The sequence below is a fragment of the Plectropomus leopardus genome, chromosome 11, assembly GCF_008729295.1.
Source record: "Plectropomus leopardus isolate mb chromosome 11, YSFRI_Pleo_2.0, whole genome shotgun sequence".
NCBI classification, from domain to species: domain Eukaryota; kingdom Metazoa; phylum Chordata; class Actinopteri; order Perciformes; family Serranidae; genus Plectropomus; species Plectropomus leopardus.
In genome coordinates, this window is record NC_056473.1 from 26,795,138 (window position 1) to 26,810,068 (window position 14,931).

The window sequence follows — 14,931 nt, forward strand, 5'->3', positions numbered from 1 at the left end:
ACCAATTTGTAGAAAGTCTAGGTAGTGCATACACCTCAATGCAGGAAAGTGCATAAAAAAACATTAACTCTTTATAGTCTACTGGAGGAGTTAGGGGCAGTGTCATGAGTGGTGCTCTGCATAAGTCCGATGTTAAGATTGCAGGTTACTGTTGTTTATAAGATCATTTTTAGGGTCTCCAGCTGTGTCAGGAACCAACCCAACTGCCAGAATAAATGTTGGCTTGTATATATCTGCAAACAGCATGCAACATTTGCATATTATTATGTAACAAATATGTTAAATGTTGAAGTTTCTTTACATTTCAGCAACTCTGTGGTTAATGTGGTTATATTTAGGCACATAAATCACTTGGTTATGTTTAGGGAAAGGTGATGTTCTGGCTTAAAATACCTACTTTGTGGCACAGTTGCCACCAGAAATGCTGCCAGTGTCTAAAAACAACAGCTTTTTGGTGACACACTGCTGGAAATGGCATTGTTTTCTAGCAAAATTTTGGTGGAACAATTTCTGCTGGAAGTGCTGCTGATATTGTAAAGAAAATGTCTCTTTTTGGTTGCACTGTAGGATTTGGCCCAGTGGTGGCATGAGACACAGACACAAAATCTTCAATTGGTGTTTTTTTTTTTTTTAAATTGTTATCACCAGTCAAGAGCAAGGTGAAGCTATGCAAAATGGGAAATATATCATGTAACATGTGCAGTCTACGTATACTTAAACATTTCTGTGGATTTATCTATCCTGACACAGAAATATCATGACATGAGCATCCCTGCCCTACCAAAAAAACACCCCTCTGTACTGCATGCATGTGGTACATTCCTGCCCCCCCTCCCTTACAAAATGCTTTGGACTCTCCCACCTCTGTTTGGCATTTGAATCAGGAACCTCTGCATGAAGGTAACACCAGGGGGTTTCAACCAGACCAAACAATTGGTAACATGAAAATGTTTCAGAACGGGACTGTGAAGTTAAACTGTGTGTGATATGATGGTATCTCTTACAACTGATTGGATTTGATAACTGTTGACATGCACAGCACAGCAAACTGGCACAAACTGACACTAGCTTACCATGTTAATGCTGATGCTAATGCTAATGCTAAGCTAATGCTAGCAAAAACACTTGACCCATGGAAAGTAGTGCAAAATGACATTAGCATAGCACAACAGAAGTTGAAACATCCTAATAGGCTTTGTGTAAAAGCTGTGTGAAACTTATTTTTTAGCCGGCAAGGGATTACCCCATTACAGACACAATCATAACTGGAAGTAGCACTGATGTCTTGGTAAAAAATATACTGTTTTGTTGTTTGCTGGTCTCAATCAGGGCTCTGCAGCATTCTGGTCGATCTATCCACCATCCTTTCCAACTCCTGATTACATAGTCAGCTCATATGCATGTTGTCAGAACTATATCATTTTAAAAACTTGGATATGGCACTCATAAAAACTTGCCAATGAAACATACTGTGGTTTGCAGAAATTTACAATGGCAACATTTTCTTTTGATAAATGGACTGCAGGAACAGGAAAATTGCAGGAAATGAATTGAATTTCATCATTTCGAACATGTAAAAGGAAAAATAAAATACACAAATAAAAGCAAACAAGCCTTACAGCCAAATGCAATGACCTTTTTTTGATCTGTACAAAACCTATTCATCAGTCCCAATAAACAAATACTCAAGCCACTTAAACCTAAATGTCACATATTCGAAAAGGAGAAAGGAAGAAGTACACACTAATTTATTCCTACCACTATAAATACACACACACATATATATAAGTATACAAGAAGAAGTTACATCTTTGTTTTGTTTGATCTCTACTTTTTAAGCATGTTTTTGTACTTGCAAAGACTCGGGGAACCAGAAGAATCTGCAAGCTCATGTTTTATTTGCTCTGGCTGGTACATCTGGTCCACCTCCTGTTGAGACAGATATCCAGCAGACCAGGCTTTGGCCAGGCCAGTCACAACCGTACATCTGATATTTGGTGTGTTTCAGACAATGACTGACAAATTACAGAGCCATGGTGCTTTATGCGAAATACATGCCCACATTGTTTTTGGCTCATGAACCTTTATGACAGGGACATGACGGTGAGATAAACTGAGCTTAGCAAGGAGGAGGGCCTTTGAGGCATTTTTTGAACTTTATTTTAAAGCACTTTTAACAAATTCTGATGGCAAAAATGACAACACTCCTTCACAGCTCATCTCTGCACGCTGTTGTCTGGGTACATTTGTCCATTTCTCAGCGCTACATCATGTTTAGTTGCTCTGATTGGTTGGAGGTTTATCCTGGGGCATTTTGGTCTACACCCCTAGGAAATTAAAAATGATCTGGGAGGTTCCAGTCCCAAATTAAATAGATATACTTTATTTCCAACATTTAAAAGAATAAAGTAGAGTACTCGGTGAATTATTCTGGTGATGACAGGCTAGTAAAGTCTTACAATCCAGATGAACAGCGGTAGTGATCAGCTTGTGTGTGTTTGTGCGAGTGTCTGCTACTACGCTGTTGAAGCACTGTGTGTGTCATTGATTGACCAGCAGTTATTCCCTGAGGCCTGTGGTGTGTGGAGATGATTGACAGGGTTGGATTAGCAGCTCAAACCCGCTCTGCTGTCTCTTGGATTTACCCTGTTGGTGAATGCCACACATCGCTGGAGAGAGACATCCACACACTAACGTACATACACATAAATGCTTGCATGCAGGTGCACACACACACGCATGCATGAATGCAGGCACACACACACACACACACACACACACACACACACACACACACACACACACACACACACACACACACACACACACACACACATACAGAACCTAAATACATTGCAAGTCCTGGGCAGTGAAAGTAACATTTTTTTAAAGCTATTACAGGCTGTCAGTGTTCAGTGAAACCTGTCTATTAAACAAGCAGCTTTCACCAGACGTAATGAATGTTCTGACTTTTGACAAGTTGGGAAATGGGTTTTGGAGGGAGGGGGATTATTAAAAAAGTATTATTAAAGAAGTGAAGTAAAACTGGGCTGTCTATGCAGTAGTAAGACGCAAACTCTTTTCAAATTGGTGTTATATGACTAGAGAAGACAGCGAAAGAGGACTGTGGCAGTCACTTTTGCTCAACAGGTTGAAAACCTACAACTACCTGAATGCACTGCACTGCAATAAACAATGAATGCTCTTGCTGATGGATGATGTAATGTGAATTTCCTGTCTAGAAAAAATGTAAGAGCCGGAATCTTATCCGTCTATAATCCAATCAGTTTCTGGTCAAAGAGGTCGAAGTTGTTTTACTTCTATTAGCTATTTGACATACTAGAGCTAATTAAAATTTTAAGTTGGAGAGAATTTTTTTAATTCCAAGTGGGGGTGGGTGGGATTTTCTCTTCATTAAATGAATCCACTTGTCTTTTTTAATTTGTCAAATCTCTTTGCAAACTCCTGCACATTTATTCAGTTGAAATTGGAAACCGTTTTTATTGTTTGCAATTTATTCTTTATACTCAAGCTTTAAGAAGCAGGAGGTTTTCAAGCAAGATGTAATATGTAGAAAAGATGACAAGCAGGAATGCTAAAAAAAGATGACAGCCGTATACAAGGAGATATTTGGCCCCCTGATGTCATTGCATGGTTATTAAATGAGTCAAAATTTCAGTTTCTATTTTTCATCTATCTCTTTCATGCTCTCTCTGTCTCTCTCACTCTCTAGTTTTTCTTGCTTTTTTTATATATCTGAGAAGCTAATACTTGACAAAGTAATTTGCAATGACTGTGGATATTAACAATTAAATAATATTGTTTATTTTGTGTGTAGTGGGGCTTTTTTGTAAAGCAGTCAACCCACAAAGAAAAGAAAGGCTAAAACCTGCTTAGCCTCTTACGTTTGTTCTTGTTTTGTTTCAGTTCCGCTATAAAAGACGCGTCTACACCCAGACTTACCTGGATGAAAAGCAGCTGTCGAAGCTCCACACCAAGGTAAGACCAAACAGCTGTGCACTCTGTCATCCTGACATCTGAAGACTTGATGCTTTGTGCAGCCTTCTAAACTGAGTGCAAAGCACATATTTTATGCAGTACACAGAATAAAGTTTGGATAATGTGGATGCCAAGGGGTTATAGCAGGTGTAGGAAGGTTATGAATAAGTTTTATTCTCTATTCTTTAAGATGCTTGAGAAGAGGACCTCAGTAACAGCTTGGCCATGTGTGCTTGTTAGTTCATTTATGTGTAACTGAATAACTTTCTTTGAGTCCTGAGAGCTCTGCATGAGGACAATGTGTGTGTGACAATGTCTGTTAAAATGAGCAGGTAGAGATTCAGGTAATCGAGGTTTCACCTGTTTCTAGTCATGTGTATCCCCCCAGTTCTAACTTTCACCAGTCCTGTTTAACTGCTTTTGTCAAAATACCCAGCGGGTAGCACTGTGTTTTTATTCCCTGTTGACCTGTAATGTAAAACATGTGATTTTCTGTTCTACTCAAACATAGAAGTAGGAATCGAAGGCTACGCTGATTAATATTTTGTCCCGTGTTGAAATTTGATCTCAGATGAAGTTGAGAGTAGTTGAAACAGATATTTTTTTGTATTACTGTTTGGTGTATCAATGAATGGGTATGAATCGACACAGAAGGCGAGGCGGGTTTCAGTGAAATCAGTCTTTACTTGTTGGATCAGCAGGCTTATAGACAGCGACAAAAAGGCAGTCTAAACTGGCAAACTGAACCAAAGAGGCGGCGCTGGCAGACAGTGGTCAGGGGCAGGCAGGTGGTCACAAACGTAGATACAGAGCTGCAGAATAGGACAAAGCCTGGCACAGTTAGGCTATTGAGCAACCTAGACAGTCTGGCAGAGTGTGAATACTCCTGCCTGGACACTATGACTAACAGAGTATTGGGGAACAGGTGCGCAAGCACATGACTAATCAGGTGATCGTTTGAATTAGGGACTCAGCAGGGACGACTAGTGGACACGTGGAGAATGGCTGGTCTGAAATACAAGATGCCAGTAAGTAGATGCGCATGAGGTAGATATGAGTATGTGTGTGTGTTTGTGTGTGTGTGTGGGTGTAATAAGTGGAGCAGACAGCAGAGAACTGAATGCATTTGCATCAAACCCCATCAGAGGGCAGGAGATTTGCACTGCAGAGATTTAACAGTGTCAATTGTGGGTTTTTTTGTGTGTTAGAGAGAGAGAGAAAGAACACAAGTGGGGAGCTTTTGTTGCTTGCAAATAGTAAAATTGGAGTTTTGATCATTTATGCATTAGTCAGTTCTTTTAATCCTTGTGATTGTCAAAAGCTCACTCTCCAGTTTCAGTTTCACTAAAAAAATAAAAACTTTTGTAAGGTTTTTTTAGCATTTGCCGTTTTGTCATCGAACACATCGAAACATGCTGTGTCACATAATAATCTGATGAATAAAACAGCATTAAGTAACACCACAAAGTAGGCTGCCTTCACCCGTTATGTGTGACTAATGTTCTTAGATGTGCTTTTCTTGAACTTAATAGAGTAATGCTAGTGAGAGCAGTTTAACGGCTTATTGCTGATTTGCAGTGAGCTCCATATACAGTATATCCCATGAGAAAATTTGATTATATTGTTAATCCTTGCTGTCGTAGTTTGAGGAAATAAAGTGCCTAGCAAGCTTAGGGACTTTTTTTCCCATTTATTTGTGAAAAGGCCTACATGGATACGTTTGGCTTCATTGATGCATTGGTCTGATTCTTGCATTGTCACAGTGATAACAGTTGTCTTTCTTTATTTCATTTGTATGTTTCTCACTTGCTTTCAACTTGAAGCAGTATTTCCCTGCTGGAGAGATAGCCTTTTCATAAAACTATACTGTCTATGCAAAGAAAGATGCAAATTCTTTTTAATTTTGAGCTGTATTATCAGAGAAAACTGTAGGAAAGGACTTTGGTGTTCACTTCTGCTCAAGATTAAAAAAACTACCAGGATGCACTGTGTCTCACCTAAACACTCCTGCTTGACAAAACACTCGTGGGTGACAAAATGCAAGCTTGGCTGTTTTTTTGGCAATATGGCAGCTGGCTTGAAACAAGTGATCTCAAATTACAGTTAAATGATGAGCTGAAATATGTTTCTGAAAACATTTCAGATGAGAAATATACAATCCTTGCTTGGGTCCTGACCTTTGAATCTGTCCACTCCATTAAGTTTGACACTACTTTTTCATAAGGCATCTTGACATGAAACAGTGGTTTCTTGAATAAAATAGAAAACAATGAGCACTGGGGTGGGACTCAGATGGCCAGTCATTGCCACTGGTGGGACTTGGCTGTTGTCGAGTTTTATCAAGCATTATCAAGAAGCGCTGTGGATAAGACAGACACTGCTATCAAGGCTGTTCTAAATCGACATGTCTTCTCAGTATCGTCCCACACTGTAGTTTGTTTTACTCTGCTCCACTTTTAAAAGCCCGGTACAACAGGTATGTTGGCATGGCTACGTATCAGTGTGGACTTTAAATGACGTTAAAGTTAGGGGGATGCGGTGAATTGTTTGGGAAAATTGAATCATCCTCTCCACGGAAATCAGTGGACGCAGTGTCAGACTGAAGATGGAAAAGGAGAGTAACGAGTTGACAATTCTGTTATCAGGCAAAGGCAACTCAGAAACAGATTCTTGATTCATATTTGATCAGCAGTGCTTAGTTTTACCATTTGATCTCAGTATTTTCAGCCTCCAATTTTACAATACAAGAAAACATATGGTGCCCACTCCGTGTTAACAAATTCTCTTCATACGGCCAAACATTGCACTCAAATATGTCTCTGGAGACTTTCTATGCAAGAAATAGGCAATACAGTAGCATAACCTTGGATTGTGTTTGATCAGCACAGCCTACTTTTACTATTTAATCCTCATTTGAGAGAGAGAGAGGAGCAGGCCTCTCTCTCATTCCACTTCTATCCACTTTGTATTCGTGTTAGTGGACATACAAAAATGCTGAAGTACAATCTGAAGTTTGTGCAACAGCCTCTTAGCCAGCAAAAAATTGATCCTGAGTGATGAGCAGGAAGATTTGAGCGCTGGTAAGATGGAGGGGAGTTTACCATTGTTAATTTACACATTGTATCCACATTGTGATTATACAGAGCTTGTTGATTGGCAAAGTATCCCTTTAAAGAGCAGACAGATTGGCAGCACTTAATAACAGTCTGTCTGGGGTATGACAAATTCTATCCTATATAAAATAAATGTTCAGAGTTTGTGGCCACAGGCGTTGTTTTTGCAGAAAAGTGGCACATAGTAACACAAGGATCTTTTCTGCCAGGGTCCAATTCCCTTGTAGAGACTTTTTAACATTTAGTTGAACATTTGGAAAGTAGGGGCCAAAATGTGTCCCGTTTTGGGAATCCTCGCTGTGTCCTGGACTTATGTGTGGGATATCTGAAATGTAATTGAAAATGGTTTCTTAGAAAAAGAGAGAACATTTGATTCAGTTCATTGTTGGGCTATTTTGTCCATTTACTGTACGTTCGTGGGCAGTGAGTGTTTTTTGCGGTGCACAATTATAGAGAGTGTCAGACAAAGAGAAATAGTGAATGGGTTGGAAATGCAGGAAAGCTGCGATGAGACGGATGAGTCATACTCTCAAATATTGTCTCTTGTCTAACCAGTCTGGTGTGAGGTGCTGCCGTCTGCTACTGTGCTACATTGCTATGACAAAATATATGAGTGTTACTCAACCACGGTCAGTTTCTACCCACCTGCAATTCAGGTGGTAATTTCACACAATAAATCATCTATACAGAGATAATCTGTTGTGATTGGCCTGCCTCACAGGCAAGCAGAAGTGGAACTGGTAAAGAGTGTGAATCTTCAAGCCGCTAACGCTATCTCACTGATTACACCCTGAATGTGTGAATGGACAGTGAAAGCAACCGTGTTGTTTGAGGTTGTTTTTTTTGCAATGACTAATCGAGAACAGCTGTGTTATCGGAGAGAATGAAGGTGGTAATTTGGCCGCACAAGCTCCAGAAGCACACATACTAAATTTGTGTTTTGCTCGTTTAATAAACTGCATGTCTCTCAACACAGAGACACCTGGCACAGAGACACTGGTCATTACAGGAGATATCACGTCAAATATCTGTCACAGTGCATGCTTTTCGAAAACACTGGGGTTAAAGTGTGTCTGTGAAACATTTGGCACAGATATACATTAGGAACAATTGTAAAGGTCTAATTGAAATACCTATACAACCTGGGTGCCATGATAGGCTACAGCACCTAATGCTTCCTCAGTGAAATTAATGTGGAAGAAAAGCAGCTCAGTTTATGATATCTATCAAGTCCATGGTCAGAGCCAAGAGCTATCTAACTATATATGTTAAATATATGCAGATGTTTGAAAAGTTTCTTCTATAAAATACTCTTGAAACTCTAACTTTAGGTAAGTGGTATATTAATTATTCTTAGCAGTAGTAGTAGTATGTTAATTATTCAATCACAAATGTTAAAGGCTTTTCACAGGTCCCTGTCTAGGCAGTGGTAATAAAAAGAAAATATTCTCCTGTGCCTGCATTAGCGAAGATGAGCTTTAAGCAAGTGATGTTACAAAGTAATGGAACATTGACGTTTGGTCCCCACTCTCTTTTTTCTCAGTGGCACTTTTGCTTTTGTTGCATAATGACTTTCAGGGGTAAAGAGGGAAATCTTGTTATGGGTGACTCTTGCAGCCTTGGCAGTCACGATATTCACTATTCATCCTGCAGCAAGCTGCCCTGTTAGGCAGAGGTCAAGCATTAGCCTACTTTGCTAGTATGGAGCTCATTAGCCGCAGGCTAAAGTTTGAAATTAGGTCATAATTGATAGGACACCACCCCCCCCCACACACACACACACACACACGCACGCACACACACACACACACACACACACACCCCCCCCCTCCCCCCCCACCCCCCCCCCCCCACCCCCACCCCCCCCCCCCCCCCCCCCCCCCCCCCCCCCCCCCCCCCCCCCCCACCCCCCCCCCCCCCCACCCCCATAGGACCCCCCCCCCCCGCCCCCCCCCCCCCCCCCACCCCCACCCCACCCACGCACCCCACCCCCCCCCCCCCCCCCCCCCCCCCCCCCCCCCCCCCCCCCCACCCCCCCCCCCCCCCCCCCCCCCCCCCCCCCCCCCCCCCCCCCCCCCCCCCCCCCCCCCCCCCCCCCACCCCCACCCCCCCCCCCCCCCCCCCCCCCCCCCCCCCCCCCCCCCCCCCCCCCCCCCCCCCCCCCCCACCCCCCCCCCCCCCCCACCCCCCCCCCCCCCCCCCCCCCCCCCCCCCCCCCCCCCCCACCCCACCCCACCCCCCCCCCCCCCCCCCCCCCCCCCCCACCCCCCCCCCCCCCCCCCACCCCCCCCCCCCCCCCCCCACCCCCCGCCCCCCCCCCCCCCCCCCCCCCCCCCCCCCCCCCACCCCCCCACCCCCCCCCCCCCCCCCACCCCCACCCCCCCCCCCCCCCCCCCCCCCCCCCCCCCCCACCCCCCCCCCCCCCCCCCCCCCCCCCCCCCCCCCCACCCCCCCCCCCCCCCCCCCCCCCCCCCCCCCCCCCCCCCCACCCCCCCCCCCCCCCCCCCCCCCCCCCCCCCCCCCCCCCCCCCCCCCCCCCCCCCCCCCCCCCCCCCCCCCCCCCCCCCCCCCCCCCCCCCCCCCCCCACACCCCAACCCCCACCCCCCCCCCCAACACCCCCCCCCCCACCCCACCCCACCACCCCCGCAAACCCCCACCTCCAACACCACCCCCAAAACCCCCCCCCCCCGCCAAAAAAACCCCAACCACCCGAACCCCCAACCCCCCCCGCCCCCCCCGCCACCACCCCCCACACCCCCGCCCCCCCCCCCCCACCCCCCCCCCCCGCCCCTCGCCACCCCCCAACCACCCCCCCCACACCCCCTCGCCCTAAGCCCGAGCTTACTGTGCATGCATGCATGCACACACACACACGCACGCACACACACACACACACACACACACACACACACACACCCCACCCCACACCCGACCCAACCGGACCTTCTCACCTCAAAACTGTCCTGGTTAACGATGCAGGGTGGCTGCATAGGAGATTTACATGGTATACTTTGAGGGAAAACAAGAGTGCATGTGAGTGGGTGTATGGTGTTGAAGGTCAGCCATGTGATAAACAGGGTTTCAGAAAGGGTGGCTTTCATGCAGTGTGACAGAGCTTCCACTGCTAAAAACTGCCAAGTCCCTTTTTTCATGTTTTTTTTTTTGTTTGTTTAAGCATCCTTCCAAGAAATTTACACAAACTGACTTAATGACAGTATTGACGTCTAAAACATGTCAAATATTTTCAATTTTTCAGCTTTACAAAAGTACACAAAAACAGCATGTTCATATAAACAGCTCACATATCAGAGAGCAAGTAACAAACAAAATAACAAAAAACTTCTGCTAGAAAACATAAATCCAGCCTTCAAGCCATTCTACACATTTGCAGTTGTATTTATTTTTAAATAGTCAATGAATGGACCCCATATTTTAGTTAACTTATTGGACCATTTAAATAAGTTAATGAACCCTTTCTGTAAGCAGGGAGGGGTGGATGATTTCTAGTCCAAAAGAATGTTTTTTTTTTTTTTAATGCATTCATACCAAGTATCAAAGCCATTTCGTCTACTACTGAGAGTCCTGTAGCATCTCCAGAACATCCAGAAAGTGTGAGCTAAGGGTCAGGCTTCGTGAGTTTTCCAAAGATCTTGGACAATATTTCAAATATCTGACCAAAGATCGGTAGGAGAGGACAGGACCAAAAAAGATGTATCATGTTGCCCTCTGCTGTCTGACATCTTTCGCATAATGAGGTAATTTTAGGATAAATTTTGCTCAATTTAAATTTTGAGTAGTGCATTTTATGCATGACTTTATATTGTATCAGAGTATTTCTTGGATTGATTAAACATGTATGTATTCTAGAGAAGCCGGTTTTCCATGTTTCATCTGACAACTCTATACCTGGCTCTTTGGACCAAGCCTCCTTTAGGCGGTCTGTGAATACTGAGTTGACAAAAAGAGAAGCAATATGGGAAACAGGATGTTTGGATTCAGGAGGAAGTCGAGGGAGTTCATTTAATGCATGTTTTTTTGGTATATTTTCATAATGTGAAACACTCACCCTCATATAGTGTCTAATTTGGAGGTATCGGAAAAAGTATGAGGCAGGAAGATCTTGAAAATTTAATTTTACCTTTAATTTCTCCAATAAACTTTTTGAGTTATAATTTTAAAATCAGTATGTCATGTTTTTATGAACATTACAATGCCATGTTTTTATCAGAAGGAAATATTCTAGATGTTTCATTCACCCACTCGAGATCACCTACATCTTGCTGTCTTACTCATGAAAAACTGACACTTTAGCCTACTGCAGAGATTGGTTATTGCAGATGTATGTGACCTTGTGAGAAACTCTTCATACATGTCCTGGAGAACAGATCTCATGCAGTTTTAAGTTGATTGGGCTTTTACACTTTTGCAGCCAATAAAAGATGTATAAATAGTCAGCATGAAAGATCAGGTGACTGGGTGCATAATAAGATTGGTATGCTGGATGTATATATAATATGAATGAAAGCCCTGGGCATCGTGGCCATAGAGATAGCTGAGGAGGGGATGGGTTAGAAGAAGCTAAAGAGGCATATACAGTAGTGGAGAGCATTTAGTAACGCACTATTTGGTAATGTGGTCACGGACTCCACAGAGCAGACTGCCAGACTGAAGGCATTTCAATTGTGTTAATGTCATAAAGCCGCTGAGAAATTGCACACACTATCAAAATATAGAATGATCTTACTCTTAAAGTGATTAGGCTTGTTCAGTGTGATTCACAAGCTAAACCAATGCTCACATCATGCCAGATTTTTGATAATGTACATGTGTGGGAAAGCATAATTCACAAAAGGCTCCTCCATAAAACGTATTGCAGAGTAATGCCATTCCTCCCACACTCAGGCTTTGTATTGCTGTTAGCAGCTTATTGTATTTATGAATGAGAATTCCTGCATTATTTTCAATTTACAATGAAACCACACAGAGAATGTAGCTCATTGTAGGTGTGATATTGTTCTGAGATGCCAGATCCCACAGAGCATTTGTAGAGTGCCTAAACCCTCGCATCAGTGCAGTGTTATTGCAACTGCAGCCATCATAAAATTCGATGTGGGATTTCTGCATAACACACACACATTTACAAATATACAACATGCACACACACAGCTGCATGGCTCAGGATGAGAGGATATTACCAATGGGGAATCCCTCACACAAAAAGCTCCCCTTATGGATAATCCACAAAAAAGAAGAGAAATGTTGTTCTTTGAAAAGAGTAGAGACATATCTGGGTAGAAAGAACATGTGCACATGCACACATGTTCATATACGCACAGGGACACACACACACACACACACACACACACACTCTCAGACAAACCGATAAAGACATGGAACTTAGGATTTTTCGAAGTATTTTCCCAGGTGTATCGCGGGGCTCAGCTGAAATTGTTTGTGCTGGTTCCAATTTTAGATATTGTATGTGTCTCTTTGTTTTTTGTTGATGGGTGTACACGTGTACATAACTGTGCATGCCTGGCGTGTGTAATTTGGGTTATTTGTACAAACAAATTGGACAGTTTTTTTTCAGGAGCAGTAAGATATGAAAACATGAGCATTAGTCAAACGTCATAGAGCTCCCACTGTCGTATAACACTTGGTAATAACAGAGATTGCATCAGTGTCCTACAGTATGGTTATGTTTTTGTCCTGTTATTGTCTTTATTTCCTTTCCATTTGGATTTCCTTATCTTTGCTTCTACACCCCACCCATTTCCCCTCTCATTTTCTCTTTCTATTTTCCCTCCCTCTATCTTCCGCTTTCTCTCCTCCCTCTATTTTCCCTCCCTCTTCTCTAGCTCTGTCTCTCTCCCCACCCTCCCTCTGTTCTCTCCAGCATCCTGCAAAATCACCCCTTACCATCTCTCCGTCTGCCTGTGCATGCACAGAAGTCAGTGTGTAACGCCTGTGCTTGGGTGAGTGTTTGTGTGAGTGACCATGTGAGTGTGCATGTGCTGCTTTGACAAGACGAGAGGTAGTGAAGGAGAAGGAGAGGAGACCAGGAGGAGGGGGACTGAATATGGCCATGTGGATGATGTTTTGGCACAGAGACTGTAGCTGACCTACGGGAGTGCGTTTGTGACGGGAAGTGTGTCTGTGTGTGTGAGATGGGATCCGCTCTGGGCAGAAGACAAGCAGCCCAGAGAAGAGAAAGAAAAACTAAAGAAGCCAGGAAGGCCAGACTCAATAGTAAGGTACCCCAATTGCTCTCATCATCTCTATAATTTAATTTTATCATTATCTTTGGTGTAAGCATGTATTTTTTCCTCCTCTGTTTCTCTGTTTTTCACACTTTTTATCTCTAATTTCTCCTGAACACTCCCCAACTCATCCCTGCCTACCTGTCTGTGCTTGCTCTCTCTCTCTTTCTCTCTCTGGCTTTCGTTCTGTTGTTATGCTCTGCTGCATGTTGCCTGTGTGAAGAGCTGGTGCAGTCTTGTCTGAAACCTTGACAGAATGCTAATGTTTCTCTCTGCACTGGTTCAGTTACTACCTCTAGGTTTGGATCACTGTGTCTGTGTGTGTTTTTGTGTGTGACTGATATGTTTGAAGATGTGTGGATGTTTGTGTCTAGTTGTGGCCAATATGAGTGGTTGTGTTTTGCTTTTGGATCTCTGACTGAGTAAGGCAAACATTTTTGTGTGTGTGTGTGTGTGTGTGTGTGTGTGGACACAAGATAGTGTGTTTGCACATTCCACTGCACGTGTCTATAGAAATATGTTTATGCATGCACATGACATTGTGTGTGACAGTAGGTCTCTGTGGGACAGGACTTGCCTTGTGGTCTTTACTGTCTGTTATCATATTGCTCCGCTTGTGTCACATTGCTGTCATAACCTGCTATTGATGTTCTGTGATGGAGATGGCCTCACTGAGTGCGCGTGTGTGTGTGTTTGTGTTTGTTTTTGTCAGAGAGAGACAAAGCTGCTAAAAGCTGGAAACACAGTATAATAGCTGAGGCACAGTGGATAAACTTGTTAAGCACAGTAACTACCACATACAGTATTTTCTGTGAGCCTCCGCTGAGAGTCTTAGAGCTGTCAGTCTCAGTCAGCGAGGGCTCAGCAGGTGGCAGCTGTCAGCAGGATGCCCTGTGGGCAGCTTGACCTGAGCTTCTGCACAAATGGGCAGCTTCACTTACTATACAAAATATCCCACACAAACATGTCTTCTGTGAGTCCATTTGGTTATTGACAAAGTATAGATTCTGTGGGGTACAAAACTCATCATATTCAGTTTCATACCATGCCCTGTCTGTTATTTTGTAACTTTGTTTTTCATATGCTCACATAACAATCACTTCTTAAAACCCATTTTTATAGACTGGCTTTTATAGTCTTTTTATTTATTTTACCTATTTTATTTGTTTTATTTATTTCATTTCCTTTTATTTGTGGTTTTATTGCCTTTATTGCTGTTTTATTGTCTATTTCTTTGTATTATTTTATATTGATATTTTGCATCCTGTGTCTTGCATTTTTTGTCCTCTGGTTTTAATTTTATCCATACTCTACCCTAGTTTCATCTCACTTATGTTCTATAGGGCTATTTGAGGTTCTGTTGTTGTATCACCTTCTATGTTTCCCATTTCTGCTTTGCTTTGTTTGTCAGAGTACTTTATAAACTCCATTTTTAAAGATGATATATATAAAAAAAAGTCATTACTATTATTATATCTAGCTTAAGTTAGAAACAGCCAAAAGTATGAGTAATGTGAATAGTCATGCGATTAGACCCCATTTTGATGTCATGTATTTT

General features: G+C 43.2%; 1 protein-coding gene across 1 annotated transcript in view; it reads left to right on the top strand.

The window, feature by feature from the left end:
- Window positions 1–14,931, top strand: part of shank3a (SH3 and multiple ankyrin repeat domains 3a) — a 221,936-nt gene that overhangs the window by 77,630 nt on the left and 129,375 nt on the right. The window contains exon 4 of the mRNA XM_042496156.1: window positions 3,928–3,999. Coding sequence (XP_042352090.1) covers window positions 3,928–3,999 — 72 coding nt within the window. The remainder of the gene's footprint in view (window positions 1–3,927; window positions 4,000–14,931) is intronic.